Below are 25,270 nucleotides of genomic sequence, written 5' to 3' on the forward strand. Positions count from 1 at the left end.
TAGATACTCTGACACTTTGCTGATGAGAGTAAAACAAACACAGCTTCCCAGGAGGGCATCTGGCACTAACCAAATTGTAAATGCATATATCCTTCAACCCAGCAATTCTGCTCCTGAGATGATATCTTTCATGTGTGTGAAATGACCTGTATGCAAGTAAATTCGTGGGGGCATTGCTTGTTATAGCAAAAGATTCGGGAAAAACTTAAATGCTTAGCAAGGATATAAATGTGCAATGTCCACATAAAGGAAATACTCGACACATTTCAAAGAAATAAAGCAGCCGATCTATCAGAAATGAGCTCCAGAAAACATTCTTAACTTGAATAAAAAGGTGAGCAGTGGGTATGCTCCATTTGGGGCAACAGGACATTATGTCTACATGGTTGCTTACATATGCATTCTTTTTTGAAGGGTATATAATATTCTGTTTGTTAACGGAGGCAATACTTGCTTCCAGCAAAGGAAAGTGAGTGAATGAGGACATAGGGGAGTTTATTTTTTACTGGACCCTTTTGTTTTTTTAAACTATTCCATGGGGGTTGGAAAGGAGAGAGAAAAGGGATGGGGATGAGGGGAGGGAAAGAAGGAAAGGAAGAAAGAAGTGAGGGAGAGAGTAGGGGAAGGAAGGAAGAAAAAGGAGGGAAGGGATTTAGGATTCTAAAGAGAGGAAATAAAACATTTGGTGGATATATCCTTAACAGATATGACCACTGAGGGTGGAATTCTAGGGATTTTCACATTATAAATTTCTGCTATATATGCATATTCGATAATAAGCATGTATGACTTTTGCCACCAAAAAACAGATGTAAAATTGGGAGTTCCCATTGTGGCTCAGTGGTAACAAACCTGACTAGTATCCATGATGACATGGGTTGATCCCTGGCCTTGCTCAGTGAGTTAAGGATCCATCATTGCCACGAGCTGTGGTGTAGGTGGCAGACATGGCTCAGATCTGGCATTGCTGTGGCAATGGTATAGGCCTGCAGCTCCAATCGACCCCTAGCCTGGGAGCTTCCATACACTGTGGGTACAGCCCTAAAAACCAAAAAAAAAAAAAAAAAAAAAAAAAAAAAAGAAAAGAAAAGAAAAAAGTAAAATAATTATGTAGAACTCCTTACAGAGTGTAACAGTAGTTTGAAACATGTGGCTGCTGTTTATACTATTTTAAATTATTTAAAGTAACTCCATGGGAAACAAATGAAAATAACAAAAAGGAAAAACTGAGTTTGCCCACTTGAGACCCTGTATCGTGGGCTTGGAAAGCCGACCTTTTCTTTTTGTCCTGAAAAATTAGCAGACACACAAGCGCAGCGGGGGAGGGAAGCAGAACTTGGTGGGAGGGGGTCTTGCGGACGTCCAGCCTGAGGCCAGCAGCACCTAGATACCTACTCCCAGCTCCAAGGCCAGAAGACCTCACTGGCTCTGCCCAACTCACCCCCAAATCTCTTTTTAACCATCATCCCTTCTGACCTGGTTACGGGAAGAATGAAGCAGCTATAGATCCAGGTGAGAAGCCAGGTCAAGTTCAAGAGCTCAAGCCCTTCATCTCTCTTAGCCTCTGCCCATCTAGAGAAACATGCTCTGCCTAGAAGGACTAGACCTTCTAAAACTCAATGCTCCTATAGTGACTGCAGAGGGCTTTGCAGATGTTTCAAGGGGGAAAGCCAGCATCCTGTAAGTCACCTTCTAGAAGGTGGTTATCTGAGAGGTGGAACCATTCACTGATTTTTCGGGGCCTTTCTCGGCAGCCATGTATCTCATCCTTTTCTGTTTCTTGCTGCCGTCAACCTCTCTATCACCAAGGCTGTTGGGGGCCTTCCTTGCTGAATCAATGGCTTCTTGTCTGTGGTCTTGACCGAGCTCCAAGTGATGAACCAACTTCATTGGGAGCGTCTGCTGAGGGCTCTCTGAGAAGGGCCATTGTTCACCCCACACTTGTCCAAAGCCTCCATTTAGGGTTGGCTGGGAGCGTGGAGGGAGGCCATTCATCACACGGAACACTTGCCAACAAAGGAGAGACAGCTGTTGGGCTCCAAGGGCGTGTGGCTGAACGCTGCCTGCAGTGAGATTTATTTTGCCAAAGGAGAAGCTCCCCACTCATCTTTTCTTCTTCCAAACTATAAGACAAGGGGAAGGGCTTAGCTTCCCCTTACACGTCAGAGTCCATGGTCACCCCACTAATCACACAGGGTGCAAGGCCTCCCGCAGAGTGTGCACGCCTTGCACACACACCTGCCTCCAGGCCCACAGACAGAAGTGGCCAGGTCACACGAGCCGTGCCCCATGGCCAGGGACCATGCCATGCTCTCTGGCAGTGCCAGGTCCACACACCCAGCAGGGACTCCTGAAGGCGGGTTGAAAGCGGCAGCTGGAAAACTGGACAGAAACTCCCGGGAATCACCAGGAAAAAAGGGAATGCCTGCTTATGCACACTTTTTGCCCATGTTAGGGCTGATACGACCAGCCATGGAGACAAGACAGGGAAAGAGGGAACAGAGACTCACATACACCAGCCCAGGGAAGTTCTGACTGGGTCCCACGTGGAGCATGAGCAGCTGGGGCCAGATGTGATCAACACACACTGGCTTCCTGGGGCGGGGCAGTGGATGAGGTAGGTGTGAGTGGGAAGGGCGGAGGGACAGGAATGCACGTTCCCTGTCATAGAGAACAACAGGAGCACAGGCAGGGCCAGGCCATCTGGGGACACAACAGGGGGACAGGCACACTGAGAAGCCTGCTTTAAAGGCAAGGCTGTTTCATCAGCTAGGGCTCTCTTTAGGGACAGCCAAGCCTCGGCTGTGAGCAATGTGAGGGAATCTTCCTCCCCACCCAAAAGGACACACAAAGACGGTAAACTGCCACCCGGAGACGCAATGCCCTAATTAACATCAGATTCCAGTGTGGCTGCTGGTCAGGTTTGAAATCATTTGAAGATGGAGATCATGTCTAGCTTGATCAAGCCACACCAAGCAGCAGAATGTGCTCTAGCATCCGATGGAACCGGGTTTGGATCCTGCCGGATTGGCTGTGAGCTCTTGCTTGGGCTGCCTCCGGCCTTAATATTTGGCTTCAATTTCCTCTATGCACAGAATAAGGATAATAATGTTTACTGCTGGATTCCTGCCTCCCCACCCCCACCCCCAGTTCTGATTCTGGAATAGGATGAAAGTGTCTGATGGAAAAGCTCTGGGAAGCCTTTTATTAACATTCTTAGCCCAGCCTAACTCAGGGGACAAGTCTCTGCATTCCTGGGGATGTCTCCCCCGAGCAAAGCAATGCCAAGAATGTCGTTGAAAGATTCTAAGATGCTTTTCCTATCAGAACTCTCCCAGGTATGCACTTCCCCAGGGAGGTTCCAGGTATCTGGCGGAGGGGGAGAGCTGGGAGGTCAGGTTCTCACCGCCACCTGCCCGAAGGATGTCAGGATTAAATGAGATGGTGAGAACCAAATGCCCAGGGGAGAGAGGCTGCTGCTAAGCCTGTGAACACGGCCACTACCAGATGTGGGCAGCAAGGCTCACACTCGGCGAGAGTCCAAAAACGCCTGCTGGTAGAAGCTGCTTCCTAGTCAGTAGCTGTGTGACAGTTAAGCTTAACGGCTCAGACGCTCAGCCTGTGGACAAAACAGCCATCTCAAGACTTCAGATGCATCTCACTGGGATGTTGGTGAAGATTAAAAATGGCACATATATTGAAATAAGAAGTAAAAGATACTGGTATCATTATTTTTCATAATCACTCCTTTTTTTTTTTTTTTTTAGGGTGACACCTGTGGCGCATGGAGGTTCCCAGGCTAGGGGTTGAATCGGAGCTGCAGCTGCTGGCCTATACCAGCCAGAGCAACTCAGGATCTGGGCCACCTCTGCAACCTACACCACAGCTCACGGCAATGCCAGATCCTTAACCCACTGAGCGAGGCCGGGGATCAAACCTCATTCTCATGGATACTAGTCAGGTTCTTAAACTGCTGAGCCATGACTGGAACTGCTCATATTCACTCTTGATGCTCCACTTAATGTTAAGAAGGTAGCAGCTGTAGATCAGGAAGATGAAGAAAAGCAGGTTGATGGGTGAGGAGCTCTCCCCTAAAGGGAGGAAGGAGAGGCTGGATGAGCACATCCCAGGCTGCCCAGCCCTCCCCAGGCAGAGCTGTCTGGAGGCCAGCATTCCCTGTGCCCAGCGGGACCCCACTGCCAGGCCAGGGACCAGCAGCCTGGGGTGAGTGAGGAAAGCACCCCTAGAGCAACGTGTTTCCAAGCAGATGCTTTTGTAGGGTTGTGATGGGTACCTGGGCCATGTGGCACTGGTCCTGTGACTGTGCAGGGCTTATCACCCCGTGTGTCTCGCAGATGGACACTCTGCATGGAAGGGTCCTCTGCCTGCAGGACTGAAATGAACTTCACCAGCCTGACCGAATCTCTTGCTGAGACGTCACTGCTGACTGTAATTCCCGCATCTAACTGCCCATCTCATCAGCCAATTTCGGATGTGATTCTATGCAAGAATAGATAGAATTCCCACGACCCAGATAGCCCACCTTCTGGCCATAAATCCCCTAGGGTTGAGAACTGGTCAGGAACAACTAGCAATGACTAAGGAAGCACGATGAACTTGCCTTTGCCTGCTATGCAATTCCCAGTCCAGCACTGAAATAATCCCTCTTTATACATGCTCTGCGCATTCCAGTTTTCCGAACACTTTTATGCAAACTTTTCCATAGATCTTCCCAACAAGCCTGGGACAGGAGTGGAGCGGTTACAGATGGGGAAAACTGAGGCTGGGGTGACAGAGGACTAATGAGGCACCATGGTCTCATACTAATGGGTTCAGAAACAGGAAACAGCTCTTCTATATGCCAATCAGCTTTCCCCTCCCCTGCACACCTTAATGGTGGTACGAGTAAATGCAGAGGTTTTAGGCATCAGAAATAAACATGGCAGATTGTGCAAATTCAGCCCACCATCACCTACTACTACCCATAACTGCCTTTTGGGGCTCTGATCCTGTGCTGAACCTACCAATAAGCCCCAAGATTTCATTCAGCCCTTACAAACTTCTATGGAAGAGAACAATCAGCCCCTTTTATGTGGAGCTGCTGAGGCTCAGAGAGGACACGTAATTAGTCACCATCGCAAGTATTCAAGCTGGATCTGCCTGCAACTCTCAACCATTACTGTATCCCCTAACATTGGCCCAGAGAGGGAATAAGGAATTCCCTGCCTCTTAAAGGGAGAAATAATTCCTGAGATGTTGGATGGTTCAGAGGTCAAAGAGCTGCTTTCTTTCCAGGGCTTTGCCTGATGGGAAGGAGGCAGCACCACCCTTTGGGAACACCAGGCAATAGTCTTACACCTGCCGCCAATGAGCTGTACACCTGCAGGCCTTCTCCCTGCCAGTCTCACCCTCAGAACCCCCTTCAGTACACTGTGTCTGGAGCACCTCAACTTCTTCAAAGAAGTATGAAGGAGAATATTCTTTTAGGATGTGCTTGATGTTTTCCTGCAGAATAAAGACTGGTGGTCACCCTCCCAGTTAGGAGGCAGTGGGTGTCTGGGAAGCTAAATTTCACTGCCTATAAAGTACTCTCAGAATAAGATGCAAGCTCCCAGCTCACCCACCTCATCTCTCTCCACCCTCCCTGCTGCTAAGTTTTGCTCCCCCTCCCTAAATCCACACTATTCAAGACCTCAGAAGCTTTGCATCTGTTCTTCCCTCTGCCTGGAACTCCCAACCCTGGTTCTCCAAGCGGCAGGGTCCTCCTCATTTATATCTCAACCCAAATGTCATCTCAGAGAGACTTTCCATGACCCCCTGGTCCTCTTCCTGCCTCCACCCCTGCCAATTACTCTCACAACATCCTGCGATATTACTACTACCTGAAATTATCATTTTTTCGAACTGTGCTTGCTTGCTCATGGTCTGCTTTCTTCCTCCAGAAGATAAGCTCCTCTAAGACAGAAGCCCCCTTACCACTGTGCCCAGCTTGATCCCAACACCCAGGTGACACCTGGTGCTTGATGAAGCTCGAAAATTGCCTGTGGTGTGAACACCTGGAACTTTGCCCGCTACCAAGGGCTATTTACAGACCCCAGCAAGTTCATTACAAAATCACAAATCCTTCTAACTGCAAAGGACCCAGGGGCTGACACTTGAACTTAACAGAGGTATACCCATTCCAGTGGACCCAGGAATGGGGAACACCGGTCCAGAGACAGGGAGCAGAAACTGAACGTGGTCCATCAACAGACATTTCAGATGAAGAACGGCTAGAAGAAAAAGACATTAGCCCATGAGAAAGAACGATGGGAAAACCATCGAACCGGCAGAGCCAAAATCAGGGCTTTTTCCATTTTCTAAAAACGTTAAGCATTAGTTCTTGGCTTTTATGCACAGTTGGATTTGCTGCCCGCCCGCTGAGCCACACCCAAAGAGTTAGCCCTTCTGCCCACGCTCGCAAGCCCCCAGGCAGCTCCAGGCCCCATCTCCCTGGCCCAGGCAACCTCAAAGAGCACACACTGGGCAGAGCAGAAGCGGGCAGTGGTACCCCCTGGTCCAAATGGCTCTTTACCACATACATCTTTGAATCTCAAGAAGACTTAAAAAAACCAACAAAAAAAGCCCCCAAAGGATAACAAGTATATTTCAGGTAGAAATAAAGATGGAACGAAAACTGTTAGGGGCAACTCCATCCAGATCCAACAGACCCTGGCTCTGTTGGATCCGGATGGACGTGCTTTTATTTGGATGCAGTGATGGGAGTGAATAGTCCCATCTCCTGGGTGGAGAGAAGCAAATATTAACTGCTGTACAGAGTCTAGCAACTTCATGTCCAGTCAATCAAGTACTAGAAACATCCAATTCCAGTGCCCTCGACTCAGTCTGATAAATCCTTGGAACAGTGGTTCTTGGCTGTGACCTGTGTGTACATATCAGCAATGCAAACCCAAAGATGACGCCGGGACCCCAGAGTGACTCAAGGTGACTGCAAAATACACAACTAGTAAAAGCTAGCTCTACCAGCCCAGGCTTATCTGAGGGTGGGTTACAAGCATCCCCTCCCCTGATGACCACGGAAAACTGCTAGTCCCTGCTGCAGCTCTAACAAAGCATTAGCTTTGGAGTGAATTGTATGTGTGGTCTATTATCACCAGGGGCAAAGGGTCATGTACAGCCCACTGATTAGAAGAAAGATAGTCGCCTCCCCATTTATTCTTCCCCATGGTGGGGGTAGGGGGCTGCAGGAGATAGTGTCTGCCCACCCCCATCTCTGCACAGCACACGGCTTATGCTTCTAGCGTTGCCATCACAGTGCCAAATTCTGCTTCGAGTCAGATCTGTAGGCTTCTAGCATCAGCAACAGACTGTAAGCAAACTCTTACGAATTCCCTTTCATGCCCATAGACCATTCCCCGCTACCAACAGAGATGTTGGTCTCTCTATTATGCATCTTTTTATTTGTATGTGTACTGCTTTGTGAATTTTTTTTTTTTCTTTTTAGGGCCACACCTGTGGCATATGGAAGTTCCTGGGCGAGGGGTTGAGTTGGAGCTGCGGCTGCCACAGCAACAGCACATAGCCACAGCAACACAGGATCCAAGTTGCATCTGTGACCTACACAGCAGCGCTAGATCCTTAACCCACTGAGCAAGGCCAGGGATCAACCCCGCATTGTGGATACTAGTCGGGTTCGTTTCCGCTGAGCAACAACAGGAACTCCTGCTTTGTGAATTTTTAATGTCCTTAAATGCGATTGTCAAATGTGCTATTCTGCTTCTTACCTTTCTGTCAGCACTATGTCTTAAAGAGCCATCTATGTTTCTGCGTAGAGAGCTTCATCCATTGCTTCTACTGCTGCAGAATTTTCTAGAATGTGCGACCCCTGTCATGGGTCACTTACTCCCAGGTGACACCAAGACCTTCCCACTCCCCATCATGACAATAATGCTGCCAAGATCATCTTCAAACCTGCCCAGTGTGGCCCCATTCAGAAAGTTCTGTGTGTTCTGAGCACACTTGGTGCCCTGTAGCCCCTCCCTCCTGCCAGACTACCCAGTGCTTGCTTTGGTTGGTTTGGCTCTGATAACTAAAGAGGAGTCCCAATGCCTCTGCAGGGGCTCCTTAGCATTTTGGAAGCTCTTTCACCTGTAAACTCCATTCATACCCTTAATTCACCTTCTTTTCTGTTGAGATCTCTGCCTTTTCCTGGCCAGTGTGCAGGAGCTCCCTGTATATTCTAAATGTTAATTACCCCGACGCTTTGAGACCTTGTAAATCTCTCTCTCCATTTGCCAGCTGCCTACTGCCTTTGCCCGGGGTGCTCTCTAATGAACAGAGCCCTTAACTTTGATGCAAACTTGGAAAACGTGAGGACAGCAACCGTTTCTCAATCATACAATTTCATACATGAGCGCTGACAACATATATCCATGGAGTTAGGTGCTTGGACACAAAGAGGAATCAGAGCTTTTGACTTTTGAGCTTTCAGCCTCCTAGAAACACTGACTTCCCATCAACTGTAACATGGACCCAATGACCCAGTGGGTCATGCAAGGTGTGGTGGGGGGTTAAAGGTTTCAGCGTCAAAGTCAAGGCTGAGTGAGCCTTGATAAATGAGCCTGGCAGGCAGCCCTGAGGGGAGAACATTCCAGGCCAATGAACAGCACTTGTAAAAGTCCAATATGGGGAACCACAAGGGACCCAGTATGGGGGGGGGGCATAGGACAAAGGAAGAAAGTCACAGAGGCTGGACAAACGGGAAGGGACCATGTGCAGAAGGAGCTCAGATTTTCTCTAGTGCCATCCTTGCTCTCCCCACAGCCACTGGTGAGTTGCCTTAGACACGCCTGCACCCAAGGAAGAGGCCTGGTTCAGGGACCCTAAGAAGTCTGGGCTCACCTTGCTACACAGCAAGGTACTGAAGTCTCACAGAAACCTACAGACAGAATATTCTAGAAAGAAAAGGTTCATGAGCATCCAAGTTAAACGCCCAAGGTGGATAAGAGACACCCATTGGACAGGTCTGGATTGTCCTGAATGACCGGAAGACGTCCCTTCCTGGCCTCCGCTAGAAGCAGTTCTGGCTGCTGCTCTTGCCTTGATGAAAGTTCCCAGACACACAATTCCCCAACTGCCAGGGGTGCCTGCGCCGGAAATGTACCAAATAAAGTCGTTTAGTGACACAGCTGAATCCTACCCCAGACCCCAGCAGGATCTCTGCCAGCCAGCTGTTTCCTCCTGAATCTAAACCATTTTCACACTCAGCAATGGTAGTATTTTGCAGGGGGGTGGGGGGGGAGCCATTTGCAGAGAATGTTTTACTCCAAGCTATGTAACGACCCTTATTTTTTCCAGCCAGAGAAGAAATCCATATGCACAGACACATGGTGGCCAAGTATGAAGGCACAGAGAGGGCTGAGCAAGAAGCACTGAGGGGTGGTTGGGGGTCCAAGGTCAAGGTGTCAAGGCTGAGTGAGCCTTGACAGATAAGCTTGGGATCTGGACATCACTCCACCCCAGCAGAAGGTAGACTCTCACTATCTTCCAAGCTGCCTCAGGCTCCCCAGGGCAGAAAAAGCAATCTTGTAGGACATCAATCTTATCCTTTAAGGGCATTAGGGAAATAGCTTTAGGAAATTAAAAAAAAAAAAAAATGGGTCCGATTGTCATCCGATGCCTCCTTTCCTCTAAGACAGATCAGATACACACACCACACACACGTCCCAGTCATGCCTGACATCTGTGACGTGAATGGTTGACCAGCTTCCTTCCCCTTCACTGGGGCCCCACCCGTAGGTGTGTCGGGAGCTGCAAGGATGCAAAGGGGGTAAGCCAGTCCCCAATATCTGTGTCCCCCACATGCCCCCAACTGATCAAAGGCATTTTCCAACACCATCCCTGTGATCACTTTGGCTCAGAGGTGACTTCCAGCTCCCCAGCTCGGGCCAGGGAGGTAATGAAGGGCCCGAGGCTGCCTGCACGCTTCAGAGGCCTCCTGCTTGGACAAGAGGCTCCTGTCGGCCAGCTGCCATGCTCCGTCAGGCATCCAGTGGTACTTGAGAAACGAGGCTGAAACTGACCCGGAGCTGGTCCTGGGGAGCGGGCCCCAGGTTCCCACCCAGAGAACACGGGCCTCCCTGCAGATGCGACAGCACGCGGGGCCCTTTCTTCGGGGTCAGAGAAGCAAACCCCCACACACGAAGAGACTCACTCATGAAATAGAGCCCCCCGTCTTAGAGACCAGGGCGGGGGTGGGCGCAGGGCAGGGAGTTATGCTTGCAAAGGACTTGATCTCAAACGCTACAGACTAAATTCTCCCTGGGAGAACAGGACGCCCTTCCCCACTCTCGAGGGAACCAGTGCCGGGCGAGCCGGGAGCGACACCTGGATCCCATAACTCTCCGAGATTTGCTCCCAGCCTGAACTGTTTACAATTACATACCCCAAACCAGCATCGGATGGGCGGGAGATGGACGCTTGCCCATGGAGAAGCCAGGAGGTCAATGGGAAAAAATTATTTTAGTCCATGTGGAGCCTTCATGTTTGGAACGTTTCTCCAAACTATAGCAATGTTCTCATGCTCCCCTCCCCGTGCGGGTGCCAGGCCCTCCTCTGATGCTCATTTCCAGGGAGCTTGGGATGGCAGTGGGAGGAGCCCCCCCCCCCAGGCCTGCTTCCTCCACCCCTCGGAGGTCAGTGGGCTACAGGCCATTTAAGGACCAACAGAGAGCGTGAGACCCCTCCTGGGAATCCCAGTCACTGTGACCCCTCACAGTAACCTGAGCCGGGTCAGGGGGAGGGACTGGCAAGGTCTCAGGCTTAGCACATGGCTCGGATCATGAGAGCTGGGGAAGGTGGCCTTCTTGGCAGCTGGCAGTGTGGAATGACAATTTGCAGGGCCTGATGGGGCATGGGGGGGGGGCATGCCCAATAGATTTCACTCAGGCCTCCTCTTCCAGGAAGGAAGAAGTTGTTCCTTATAGGGCAGGGAGCACACCCCATTTCCCACGCTGTCTGAGGTCACTAGCTCCTCCTGGGGAAGCCTGAGATTCTAGCCTTGGCTGTTAGAAAGGAGAGCAGAGACCTGGGACAAGGGACACACTTTCTTTCTGGGTCTTTCTGGCTTAAGTTCCTGGGGAAAATCCTTTTTCTAAAGGGAGACCAGAACAGAATTGCCGGGGGAAAAAAAAAGTCAGAAAGTAGGAGAAAGTCAAGAGGAAGAGGGGAGTTCCCATCCTGGCTCAGTGGTAACAAGCCCAACGAGGATCCAGGAGGATGCAGGTTCGATCCCTGGCCTCGCTCAGTGGGTTAAAGATCCAGTGTTGCCTTGAGCTACAGTGTAGGTCGCAAACGCAGCTCAGATCCTGCATTGCTGTGGCTGTGGTGTAAGCTGGCAGCTGCAGCTCTGATTTGACCCCTAGCCTGGGAACTTCCATGTGCTGCGGGTGTGACCCTAAAAAGACAAAAAAAAAAGAGAGAGAGAGAGAGAGAGAGAAAGAGAATAAAGGAATGAAAGAAGAGGGGGGAGGGAGGAGGGAGAGAGAGAAAAGGAGATGGGTGGGGGTGGGTAGAGAATGGTGCCTGTATGTGAAGCTATGCCCACCCAGCAGGGGTCCTGCAGCACCTAACACTCACACTTGCCTGTGATGGTTTTGTCATCAGCCTGACCTGCTTTGCCAGAGTCTAACTCTGGGGCATCTGGGATGTTACCGACTTGAACCAGAGACAGGCTTCCACTGTCTCCAGTGAGACAGGAGTTTCACCCCAGCTCAGGTGCCTGCAGTGGCTCTCTCGGGAGATGCCCTAGGGCCCCGGCACCTGAAGCTGTCACCAAGCACCAGGAGAACACACTGGCCCATCATACACACTGGGATCCTCAGCCACAACTCCAGTAATTTCATCTGCAGAGACCCCATCTCCAAAACATGCTAAAAGACATGTAAACCAACTCTGACTGTCATGGACCAGCCGCACCGCATCAGCCATTCAAACAGTAGAGGCGAGGTTGAGACTTGTGGCTGCTGCCCAAGTTCTGCCGTGTCACCACCCTTAATTTCCTTCCACTCGTGCGGGAAACTACCAAGCACAAGCCACAGGGGGCCTCTGTTAACAGCCGTCCTAGGGGTGGTGTCCATCGTCATGTCTTCAAAGAAAGTGCTAGAAGGGGAGGCCACAAAAGGCCTGACAATGCAAAGGGCAGTAGGATGGTGACCTTTTCAAGCTCATAAGAAGTCTGGGATTGTTAGTGAGAACATTTGCCCCAAGGAGACCCAAGAGCGTGAAGATGAAGATAAGATGCCCCAAGCAAGCCCTCTACCCAGTAGGTCCCAGCCCCAGCATCAGGGCCACCCGGCACCCTCGCAGAGTTTCTTCCCGAAGGCCCGTATTTGAATTTTAGTAAATCAGCTCAATATGTTCTAGGACTGTGGGTATTAAATAAAAGAAGCCAGTGAAATCGTCAAACAATAAGCTCATTCAATACAATCTTTTTTTTCTCCCCCCATCTGGGGACTTGAATAGAGTTAATATGAATAAATCCTGTTGTGTGAAAACTGGGGGAGAAGAAAAGGCGGGGGGCGGAGGATGGAAGGAAATGGCACGATTCCCACTTGTTGGTCTAAGAGGAAGACTGAGACCCAGACAGTCCCCAGAAACCCCAAAAATGCCAGCATGCCAGGGTAGCCTGGGGAGATGGTGGCAACAGTTTGGCAGTCCAGGTATGGAAGTGTCTGGAATTTCCCCACCCATGTACACCCAGCTTCTCCTCTGCAGCCCTCAAACAAGTGCTCATGCTTGTACCCAACCTAGAAGTGGGCCCTTGGGCTGGCCCTTCCTCGGGGGACCCGCTACAAGCCAGGCTTGACCCGGCATCAGGGAAAATTCACAGCAAATATGCACAAAATCTGCTCCCTGCCTCTTCCCCACCCCCTGCCACTGTCCTCCAACAAAGACAATTAGAACTGAGGACTGCCATTATTCTATTATTATTCTGCTATTTTTCAGCAATTCTTCCTGGATATCCCCCAAACAGGTAGAACGGACTTGCCTTTCCGAGCATCCTGGACATACTTATGATTAAGAAGAGTGGCAGGTGTGAAAGTCTGGGTCATTGATTCAGGGTTGAAAATCATCTGCGCCCGTACAGTCCTCATGGATGGAGGACCTTCCAACCCACTGTACTTAAGGGAGAAGACACAGATCCTTTAAGATCCAGCTGCCCGGGTCACAGAGCCAGACACGCATCACTGGAAGAACAAGCCAGTTCAACATGGGGTGGGGGTTTGGGAGCCATTAAGCTCTTCAGATCCCATGAGGACCACCAGAATGATGCTTCCTCCTTCTCTTGGAACCCGGAAATATCCCAAGTCCTGGGCTGGTGAGCAAAGGCTGGTTTTTCCCTGCCTGGAAACGGGAGGTCTGATCCCTTACATGGGATTGGGTGCAGGATTTTGCAAAATCATGCATTCTCCCTCCCTCGAAATCCGTCCTAGCTAGCACAGACACACAGGACTGCCAAAGACAAAGGGTCAGCCAGGAATACTCATGGTGCAGACATGGGTACTCAATTCAACAACTTTATTGGTGACAAAATAAAAAACTTGCAGCAAGAAGGCTGCCCACATCAATACAATAGCTATCCATGTGTGCTCAGCAGCAGCAGGATTCCCAGGATAGGAGAGCTAATGCTTCAATATTCCGTGACCCTCCTGGGCACATCTGCTGCCTGGGCTTTAGGGGAACGCTTTTCCTTTTCTCTGGCTGGGGGAGAGCTTTCACCATCATCCTGTCTGTGCCCACAGAAAAGTCTCTTGCATGGACGAGGGGACCACTGGTCTTTTTGTTTTGCTCTAAAATTCTTGCTCACCCTCTTCGGCTGCACCTCCAGGTGGCGGCAGGCATGACCATACCAAGACCTCAGGTTCTATTTACAACCTGTGATGGCCAACTACACGCTGGATGGATTCTTCATCTAGACCACAGAGTCACCAACAGCGAGGGTTTGTTTTAAAGTCAGCTTTCAGGAGGTATAACTTACACATGGGGTATAACAAACAAACAAACAAAAACCACTTCCCGGTTGACTGCATGCTTCTGTGTTTTCACAAATACCTAGAGCTGTGTCACTGTCACCACCATAAAGATTCCAAAAAGGAAGATACCTATCATTCTAGAAACTTCCCTCCATGCCCCTTTGCGGTGAACCCCTTGTCCCAGCAATGAATGACCTGTTTTCTTTTCCGACAGTTTTTGCCTATTTCAGAAAATCACACAAATGGAATCACACAGTGTATAGGCTTTTAGAGTCTGGCTTCTCTCCCTGAGGATACTGGTGTGAATCACTTGTCATTAGTTACAAACTGCTAGTTTTAAAGCTTTGGACTTTTGCTTTCTTGTCAGAGACGAAATAATTGGCTCTAGTTCACCTTTGCTATGGAGTAACCACATTTTTGATTTAAGGCCTTTGAATAAAGCCAAGGCGTGGGAACAGGGTGACGCACCACCTCGGGTCTGCCTGGGACTAAGAGATGTCCTGGGATCTGGCCCTTTGAGTGGCAAAGCCAGGACAGCCCTAGGCAAACTGGGACAGTTGGTCGGCCTCCCTTGGAAAGCTACCTCCAAGGACAGGGACGCACGTCGCTCTGCTCCGACTCCTTCTGGAAGCAGCAAGCCACTCTCTGAGCTCACAGCTACCCATCCTCCTTCCGTTTAACCAGGAGCAGGAGGCCGATCTGCAACCGCTGGGGCCGTGCCCCTGGGCAGAGCTCACCACACTGCATGGGCTTGCTGGCTTTGAAGTCCCTGGGAGGGGCTCTAGGAAGTGAGAACTCAGGGGTCTGCTTAGAAAACAGCAGAGCAGGGCTTCTGTTGGTGTCTGTGCTCTTGCCTGCTCCCAGGGAGACCTGACATGAAAACATGCTGGGCTCAACCTGCCTTTGCACCACGCAGCGTGGTGATGCCTGCTCCTACTTTTTCTAGATATTCTTTGACCTCTCCCTCTCAGTGGAGGTTTTTTTTTTTTTTTTTTTTTTTTTTGGTTAGTTTTGAGACTAACTAGGGAGAAGGTGAGAGCCAAGTGACAGAAAATTAGCAGAGCTTGATGCTCTTGTTAGAAGTTCAGGCCTCTCCCATATGTAAACTTACTGAGCCATCAGAGAAATTCCTTGCCCATTTCCTTTCCAGCTGACCTCGGGGTGGGGTGGGGGGGACGGTTACAGAGATGCTCTGAGAAGCCAGGCTGCCTGGGGACAGGCTGAGCAGCCCCAATAGCTTCGTAAAGTGTGTGATGGGCATACTGGTACCCACGTTAATTGTGAGGACCACCCATGCCCCCGAGGATGGCAGGAACCGGTGGGGTCAGAACCATGTCGTAGCGGTTTCAGGGTACTGCTCCCTGAATTAACATAACATTACCCCTTATAAGTACGGCACGGTAGCTCTCACAAGTTATTCCACCAAGCGGCAGTTAGTAATCATTATCCTCACTTGCACAGATGAGGAAACAAGGCCCAGAGAGATTAAGTGACTTGCCCAAGGTCGCACAGCAAGTTAGTGGCAAAGGCCAGATTAGAACCCTGAGCCCCAAGGTGCCCAGGCCGCCGGCGGGCAGCTCCATGAGATCCCTCAGCCATCAGTCCAGAGCATGGGCAGAGCCAGGTCTGCACCCTCGGGAGCCGTGGAGGCCGGGTGAGCTGCTGCAGAGGGCACAGGCAGGCTCATACTCACAGGCAGAAACCTGCAGCATCCTTCTCTGCACCACCAGACAGCAACACCCCTGTGCTGGAACAGACAGAAACAAGGCTCAAGTCGGGAAAGCCAAAGGCGGCCACTGTGGGCCTGCATCTCCGCTTCTGGAATCTGGCTTTGAGATCCTGCCTCCTTTCCCTTTGTGACCCAGGTCGGCTCTCGAGGACAGAACTGGGAGACGAGAGGCTCTTGTTGCCTGGGATGCATTCATTCACTCTTTGACCCCCATCATGTCCAGGGCACTTACTCTATGCCTGGCAGGGCCCTAGGGGCTGAGGAGGAGGGAGCCTTGGAGGAGAAAGACATCCTTGGCTTGATCAGGTTTCAGGAGAAACAGACAAAGAGACAGATCACGGTAAGACAATGTGACTTTAATTCAACAAATATTTGTTGGGCCCTTACAATATGCTCTACCTAAAACAGGGGGGGAACTATGGAGCCACTCTGGGAAGGCTTCCTGGAGGAGGAGGCCTGTGGGTTAAGTCCTGAAGATTGAGGAGAGGTTCACTGAGGGGCTAATCCCTTCCTGGCTAAAGGGACACGGATGAGGAAGGGGTCTGAAACTGCTTTGAGGACTTCTTTCTAAATCAGCCCTTGCTCATATGAGAACAGGAATTCTACCCTTTTGAAACCCAGTTCTCAGGGACTCCTTATCTTGTCTCTGACTGTCTGAGTGGTTCCTTAATCTCTTTAGGCCTCCGTGGACCTGTGTCTCCAACGGGAGTGAAAAAAGTCCTGTGTTTCAGAGCGTGATTCCAGGCTTTGGAGAAAAGTCCTTGAGAAACAAATTCCCCATGCGGCCGATGGCATCCTCCTGCCATCGCTCGCCACTTACAACAGGAAATTGGTTGTATTTATAAGAATCACAAGCCTAAACGGGCCTCTGCTGGGCTACCTGCAGCCCCCCCCCACCCCATTCCCCTCTCTCCCCAAGTCACACATCCTCCCTCCAAGATTCCTCAGGGACCACAGGGCAAGTAGTGCGGAGAGTTGCTCATAAAGCCGATGAGCGAGCACTGGAAGTTATTTTCTAGATGAGGAAACCGAGGCCGTGGGTCTTCTGGTTCCCAAGCCGCTGCCTCTTCATTGCACCCCGACTGCTCTCAGCCTGGGCTCCTCCGGCAGACGTGCCATCCTCCCTTGGCTGGGGGAAAGTCTCCCTCCTCTGGATGACACACGTCTTTAGAGAAACATTTCCCACCATTAAAGGGATTTGGAAGAAAACTGGTGCAGCTTCCTTGGCTTTGAAGCGCGGTGGCCCCTCCTGGCCCTTTAATTGTGCTTGGAACCAGCCCAGTTCCCAGAGCTCCCGCCCCTTCAGAAGAGGGGAAGGGCTCAGAGCCCTCCTGGCCTTTCTGCACCAAAGGTGACCTCTCAGTTCTTGTTTCAGGCCATTTCATTGCCAAAGCATCAAGGGCTCCCACACAAAGAGCTTCAAAGCTAGGAGGGCTCAGGGTCAAGTACAACCATGAGCAAACCCTGAGCTTTGGATTCTGAAGCATCGCCTTTGAGACCGTGTTCCAGCAGAGTTCCCACAGCCTTTTAAAGCCTATAATAGCTTCAGGTGAGTGACATTCGATTTCTGCAGCTATCACACAATTTGGCTAAACCACATCAGGTGAGCATGGAGGGAGTATCCGTTTCATGCCACACTTGCTCTTAATTTTCCAAGCGAGGAAGGTGTGTATATAATTATCTTTCTTCAATAGCTCTCAGTGTTGGCTACTCATGAGAATCATCTGAAGAGCTTTAAAAACTAAAGGCTCTAAGTGGAACCCCTAGACCAATTAAATCAGAATGTCTTGGGTGGAGCCTCTATACAACCATACTTGTTAAAGCGCCCCCAATGGTTCCCACGGGTGACTAAGGTTAAAGAAGCACTGCCTTAAGTAGGACGTTAACAGGGAAAAACCTGAACTCCCAGGCATGGGAAAAACCTGAACTCCCACCCATACAGGTGATGTTTCCGAAGGCAAAATGAAGATCAACCCCGTTCATCTTTTACTTAATTTTTCGTTTTCAGACCTTCCCTGACCACCGATCTCATGATTCCCATATAAGCTTTCAAGTATTTTTACTAGCTTGACTCTTTCCAGCTCACCTCCACCTTCCAGTGCCCTAGAACGAAGTGCCCTCTCCTGGGAATCAGGTGATCTGACTCAGAAACCAAAGAACACGGAAAAAGAATGATTACGCTTTCAACCAATTACTGTCATCCAAATTACAGTGACTATCTCACCCCTGCCTGTTTGGATCCAAGTGTGATGCAATTTCAGGAAGCTTTGGCGTGGATGTTCCAAGAGCAATCCACAGATAGTAGGTCAGTCACATTTGGCCCTGGACACAGTCACCAGCTGGAGGAGCAGTAGGAACCAGAAGCCTTGACCATGTGGTGTGAGTTCAGCCAATGGGCTCACAGACAGTGATACAAGGATGCCCTTGGGAGATTCATAAATATGTAAACATCCAAGGATGGGAACCGACTCAAGGGACTTCAGAGGACTGAGCACAGCTTATACCATGCCAAAGAGAACCAGGTACAAGAGATGGCAACTCTACCATCTCTTTCTAGGACAGCTCTTATAAAAGTCCCACCTCTTTGGGGAAGACAATCCACTTACTCTCTCCACCGCCACCTTGGTTTTGCTTAAGAGAAGCATGGCTGTCACAGTGGCTCAGAAGGGATGAGGAGCAAGCCTGGAGATGTTTCTGCCTCACACACCAGGGAGTGGTCCAAACGCTCTTTACCTCCAGACACTTCTTTACATCTTACAGAGCAACGGAAAATCAGCCCAGAACCTACAGATGATAGGCTCGTTTTGGAGATGTACAGTACGTGACATGCAGGCGGGGGAACATGGAAAACAATTTCTCCTACAAATTAAACACTTGAGACTCTGGAGCTGGTGATGAGGCGTTCTACCTATGTGGGAGGAGGGAGAGCTCAAAAAAATGGGCATTTAGAAACAGAAGGAGGTGTTTAAATAACAAATGTTAGAAATGTCACAAATAATTCTTTACGATTTTTACATATGTTCTGAAAGCCCAAGTATATCCTGCTTTTCCATTTAATTTTGTTGTTCAGACCACCATACCTAGTCATTCCATAATTGTTCTATCTTCCAAAAAAAAAAAAAAAAAAAAGCCCACAATCTCAGACCAGCAAGAGGAGACCACAGATAGTAGTATTTTGGCTGATGGTTCAACATGCTTAATTTTGCACAGATCGACTTTCCAATTCTATGAGTATTCAAAGCACAACTCATCTTCTCAAGTGAACGGGGACATCCACATCCTTCAGAGGCAAGGCAGGTGGGGCAAATCCCCAGATTCCTCAGCTGAAAGGTATAGTAAACACATCAGTAGGCCCTTCCCCAGTGAAACCTGCAGAGAAGATTTTTCTCCAGAATTAAGCACTAAAGGCTGAGTCGGATTAGCCTCTGCAATCCAGATAACTCTCAAATGCATCCACGGAGCACTCTGATTTACTGCAAAATGAGGAGGCAGAGACATGTGTTACCAAAAACATATCACACTGAACTGGAAACCAAATTTCTTCAGTTGGCAAAAAAAAAAAAACCTCTTCGGGATGGTGGAGGGTGGAAGGATTTTAAACTTTCAAAAGATTTACCAAGAAGACTTTCGCAGGTTAAGGGTCAAGTCAAAAGGTATTCATTTAAAAACTTTCTGATAATAACTGGGCACTGGGAAAGCCTATCCAGAGTGTCATCCTTTGCCCTAACTCAGCAAGATTAATATACTGATTTGAGAAAGGAGCTTGCAAGCTGGACCGACAGTCAGGAGCTAACACGATTCAGGAAGGGCAGGCTCCGAGCTAGAAGGGACCCTTGGGGAGGCAACTCGAGTCTTGATTTCCCTGTGAGGGTCCCTCCCAAAGGGCAGGAGGAGGGGGACCCAGTGGGGGAGGGAGCCGCAAACGGCCATTCTAGAAGGAGAGGGGCTGGGGCTTCTTCAACTGTTCTGAGAGTACAGAAGGACGCATTCAGCCATTCAGGCATAAAACTGACGTGATCTACGCAGAATTTGAGGGGAAAAAAAAAAAAACAACTCAGAAATGTGAAGAGAGGCTCCAGAGAGGGTTCATAGGAAAAATTAAAAAAAAAGGAAGGTTGCCAACGAACTTAACCCTGTTTCCCCAGCTAGCTTCTGTGCTCTTGGCAAAGACCCTCCCTTTATACGTGAGGCCCTAAGATTTAGGTCTTTCACCCTCACCTGTAACCAGGTGACCCAGAAGAGAAAAAACAATGAGAAAAATCAAAAGATTCAGCTAGTTTAGGGAACTAGAGCCGATCCCCCAAAGTTTATGTCAGCTCAGAAACGAGAAACCACTGGGCGTGAGATGCCTTGGGAATCTGAGCGGTTCTCCTTTATTTCGCTCCCAGGGGAAAACAAATTTAGAAACAGTATTTCCTTTTGCAGGTTTGGCGGAGTCCAGGACAAGAAAGTGCAAGAAGCTTTCCCAAAGGAAAGGAGTTGGGGTGGGGGGTGGGCGTGCCCGCAGCGTCGCGCTTCAGGGCCAGCTCTTTAACCTCCTTTTCCAAAAGCTGTGCAATCCAAGGCTTCTAGACACCAGCCCCAGGGCTCCGAGCACGGGTGCGAGCCGGGCACAGCCGGCACAACCCGGGCCGGCCCGCCCACCAGGGTTTGGCCAAGATCCACGGCCCAGGCCAAGTCTCTTAACTCGCCCAGCTGCGCACTACCTAAGCCCTCGGGCGGAGACGCGCTGCACCTGCCGGGCACCCCTCTCGGGCCCAGTCCCTGCACCCCGCCCCTGCTTGGGGGTAAGGGTACGGAGAAGGGCTCGGAGACAGACGGTTACCGGCGCGGCGGGACATAAGGGTGGTTCCACCAAGCCGAGAGCGGAGCTGCGCGCCCACTCTACCCCATCTAACCGCCCAAGCGCATCCCCTCGCAGGCTCTTTTTCGGCGGCTGCAGGACGCCCTCCATTCCGGCTGGCAGCCCGGGTGAGAGGCCCCAGCAACCCGCCCCTTTGCCCTGCCAAGCAGCCCCGCACTGTTCTGACCTCACTGGGGAACTCCTCCGCCCCCAGCATCTTTCCGAGACCGCCGAAGCGTGGGGGGGGGGGCCGGTGGTCTCCAAGCGCACCCCGGGTCCTCTAGCAGGTGAGAAGCCTCGCCACGTCGACCCCCCAGCCTCCGCGCCAAGGAGGATCAAAGGGCCCGGGCCGCAGCCGCCACCTAAGAGCCCGCTGGGCTGGCCTGCGGCGCCCCGGTGGCCCGAGTCTTCGGCCCAGGTCCGGGCTGGGCGGGGGCGGCCGGCCTTGCTCACCTGAGCCCTAGAGGGACGCGAGACGCTCGCAGTGACGCCCCCCGCTATCCCCAGCCCTGCTTTCCCGCGCCGCGAGAGGCAAGAAACGGGTGGAGGCTCCCCGCGCGGGGACCCGCGTCCTCACCTTTGAACCGCTCCATCGGGGCCGCGGCGTGCGCTCCTCGCGGCTCCGCTCTGGCGCTGCGCTCTCGGCTCTCGGCTCCGCGCCCAGGGCGGCCGCGCTGGCCCCTCCCCGTGAGGTCACGCTCGCGGCCGGACCTCCTGGCGCGGCCGCCGCGCCCGGGGCCCTCGGACCCGGTACCCGCTCGGAGCGCCGCCCACGCCGGGGAACTCCGCGGCAGACCCGACGGACAATCAGCGCACACGTCTGCGGCTGCCTGGCAGCTGCTTCTCGTTCCGGCCCCGGGGGCGGCGGGAGGGAGCGAGACCGGGACGTGCCCAAATCCTGGGGGAGGCCCCGGGGAGGGGCGAGCTCGGGCGGGCCTACGAGAGCTGTTCTTCCAAGCGCCCGGCTGCAAACCCACTGCCTAGAGGGTGAGACTGAGGTCTGAGTCGCAAGGCGAGAAGCGCCTAGAGCGCCCCCTGTTTGAACCCTGGGTCCGCGCGCTTGTGCCGTGGCAGTCTTCAAGGAGGTGGGGGGGCTTGGGGATGGGGCAGAGACAGCAGAGTCTGCCCCCAGTTCTTCGGGAATCGCCCCCACTCTGGCTGGGCAGCGGGTGGCACACACAGCTACTTGCTTCTTCTACCCCAGCTCAGGTTCCCTGAGCGCTGTTGTGCCAGATGCTCCCAAGGACTAGAATTTCTAAAGCCGCTTGGACAAATCTAGGAGCGCCAGGTTCTCAGGCTGGCACCGCGTGGACCGCCCCAGAGAGGTAGCATCTATTTCATAGGGAGCTCAATCGTGGCTCTAACCACCCTGCGACGCCGCCACCACCAGGTTCCACACGTCTTTTACCTCCCTACCTCCCTTTGGCCATCGGTCCCTCCAGTCTCTCAACAAGGCCATGTCTTCCTCAGCTGTCCCCAAGGAAGAGCCAGGTTTTCCTTTAAACTTCCATTTTCACTTTAAAATCTCAATCACGGTTTCTGCTGAACTGCCTGGTTTTTCAACAAATCTCCCCCAACTTCCTTGAAGGAACACTTAAGGAAGATTTGTTGCTGCTGCTGCTGCTGTTTTCTAAAAGACTTCCTAATTCTTCCTTGAAACAGCAGACTTAGCTCTGATGTTTGGAGACCTTCTGCCCCGGCAGGCTTAGAAATGTTTTTCTCAGTTCTACCAGCAGCTAACGTCCATGGAACCGTCCTCACAAGCCAGGCCTGCTGCTGAGGTCTGTACAGGCACAGCCTTTATTTCCTAATAACCCTGTGATCTGAGTAGTAGTATCATTTCCATCATGGAGTTGAAGAAACTGAGACAGAGGTGAAACAACTTGCTCAAAGTCCCACAGCTAAAAGAGAACACAGCAGGCAGTACATCCAGGTAGTCTGCTTTCAGATGTTTGTTCACCAAATTTTCCAGGGGCCATAGGAAGTGCCAGGCTAGCTGTCACTGTCTGGAGGAACACTTGGACAATGAACAATGAGGGCACAGCCAGTAGAGGCGCTGATGAGACCCAAGCACAAAGGATTCTGGGAACCCAGTGCAGGGCCCAGAACCAGCTTGGAGAAGCCTCCTAAGCCTTCTGGAAGAGGAGATGGCTGAGCTGCGTCTTAAAAGACGAGTTAGACCCAGTGAGGTAACAGGAGAGGTAGAGTGAGTCAGCCTTCCAGGCAGGAAGGACAGGGGGGACAATGACAAAGAAGTGAGCCATTTTAGGCTCAAACAGTTCTGTGTTGCTCAAGCCAAAAGGAAGACTCCGGGGTTGGGGGAGGGAGGTGAGGCTGGAGGGGTGGGCACAGGGCTGCCTCGGGGTCTAGGATACCAAGGGATCTGAAAGTTGAGGAGGTTGGGTGGCACTGAAGAGTGAAGGTGCCCAGGGCTCCCAGGGCAGCTGAGCAGAGGGTGGAGTACAGGAGGCAGCTGTACCAGCCAGGTGAGAAGTCTTTGGGGTGGTAGAAACCCAGGTGAGGAAGAGAGGACTAGGGGCAGAAACAGGCAGAATGTTCCACCCCAGGGCTCCGTACCTGAACAGAGGGTGTGGAAGTGCCGAGGTGGCCTCTGCTATTTCTAGCAACGTAGGTGACCAAGGGGAGAGGGTCTCCATTCAGGCACCCAGTCCATCTTCAGAGATTACCTAAGGCCCCGTCAGGTGCACAGCAGAGAGCCTGAGCAGGGTGGCTGAGGGACTGCTGTTGGGACAGGGTTTGGAGGTGGGGATGACAAGCTAGAAAAGAGATGAGCAGCCTTGAGTCAGATGCAGAGGAGCGTTAGCAGGTGGGGGTGTTAGGGGCAGAACGTGAAGGGGCCCCCAGCATCTCCAGAGGCCTTAGGGCCCCGAACCTGAGCCCTCAAACTCACCCACATACATTATTTCATTCAGTTCTCTCAGCCACTCTACCAGGTGGGCTGGTCTCATGGGGGTTCAGAAAATAGGACAAATGGAGCTTGAGGCGAGAATGCTGACATTTTGGGGAATCAAGGGACAGGAAATGGGGTTTAGGGGGGACTGGGTGCTCTTGCTTTTCTGTGTTCTCCTTTTTCGTTGTGTCCCTCCCTTTCCCCATCTTGCCAATGGCCAGGTGTGGTGCCCACCCTCCCATGCTGGGTCTTGGGTTTCGCTTCAGGCTCTCTGGGAGAATCTGATTGTGCAGCTTGTCAAGACTGGGGGCTGGTCACTCTTGGCCAGATTTCGGGTCCAGCAGTCAGCTGGGGCCAGCGGGGAGAGGTTATGCAGTCCAGCCGGCTCCGCAGGGGCTTTGTTCCAGCTGACTCTCCCGGGGTGGGGTGAGAGCTGGGCTGGCTCTGACTGAGATCACTGAGTACAAAAGGTAGGATTAAACTATCTCCATCCTGGAGTTCTCGTCGTGGCTCAGTGATTAACGCATCCGACTAGAAACCACGAGGTTGGGGGTTTGATCCCTGGCCTTGCTCAGTGGGTTAAGGATCCAGCATTGCTGTGAGCTGTGGTGTAGGTCACAGACGCGGCTTGGATCTGGCGTTGCTGTGGCTGTGGCATAGGCCAGTGGCTACAGCTCGGATTATACCCCTAGCCTGGGAACCTCCATGTGCCGTGGGAGCAGCCCTAGAAAAGGCAAAAGACCAAAAACAAAAAAAAAAACCTATCTTCATCGCACAAATGAGAGGAGTTAGGGGCCTCATCCAAGTTACCAAGGAAAGAAATCTCTCTTTCAGAAGGAGGACTTGAAAATCAGGTTTCCTGATTCCAAAGCCTGTGCTTTGTCACACCTCTCAGTTCCTGCTTCCCCCGGGGGCCCTAACTGGACAGGGCTTTGCCCCAGCCAGTCCTCTGGTAGCCCTCTCTGTAAGCACTTCCTGTAACTGCACCCCCCTCTCTGCAGGCTGGGGGGCGGCTTGCTATCTCTATCATGCCTGCTTCCCCCCACCCCACCTCCCCCCAACTGGCTCCAGTCCTTTAATTACTTCTTCCTAAATCCCCTCTAGTTTATCGACGGAGACTTGGCAAATCCCAGAGCCTCTAGACAAACAAAAATCAATCAGAAATACATGCAGAGTGAATTTAAAGTGGGATTTCACCACCCTTTCCCAGAATGAAACTGAAACGCTGCTTCAAACCATCAGTAGAAGTTAGGCCTCTGGAAGACACAGCACTGCTTCCCCCTCTTTCCAAATCCTGGGTACAGTTTAACCTGATGGCTTTAGTCACTTTGCAACTTCCAAAAATGGGCCACTCACATTCAAATTCTAGTCCATTGAGTTTCCGGCCTCCAGGATCAGATGAGTTGGTTTCCAGGTTCTTCTCAACCATCTGAGGGCTGTGATCCATCCCATCCCAGACCCAGGATCCAAAATGGGCTGTCCTGTTGCAGGCAGTCTTGAAACCAATTTGAATACCCCCAGCCTGGAGGGGACAGGGTAGGCAGGTGTTCCCACGAAGCGCTGGAGTGGGCTGCACCGGGCTCTCTGGGTATACAGATGAAGGTGTCTGGTTTGCCCCTAGTTCCTAAACCAGGAAGGTTTCTTCAGCCATAAAGGGGTTGAGGTAGTTGCCAGTTTAATCAACTTTATCCTGTTTAATTCTCACGACTATCCAGGCAGCAGATTCTTTTCCCCTCATTTCACATGTGGAGACC

General features: G+C 51.4%; 1 protein-coding gene across 1 annotated transcript in view; it reads right to left on the minus strand.

Moving 5' to 3' along the window:
• Positions 1-22,906, minus strand: part of AFAP1L2 (actin filament associated protein 1 like 2) — a 106,554-nt gene extending 83,648 nt beyond the window's left edge. The window contains 2 exon segments of the mRNA XM_013983751.2: positions 15,727-15,780; positions 21,183-22,906. Of these exon segments, the coding sequence (XP_013839205.2) occupies positions 15,727-15,780; positions 21,183-21,198 (70 nt within the window). The 5' untranslated portion in view covers positions 21,199-22,906.

The sequence above is a fragment of the Sus scrofa genome, chromosome 14, assembly GCF_000003025.6.
Source record: "Sus scrofa isolate TJ Tabasco breed Duroc chromosome 14, Sscrofa11.1, whole genome shotgun sequence".
Classification (NCBI taxonomy): domain Eukaryota; kingdom Metazoa; phylum Chordata; class Mammalia; order Artiodactyla; family Suidae; genus Sus; species Sus scrofa.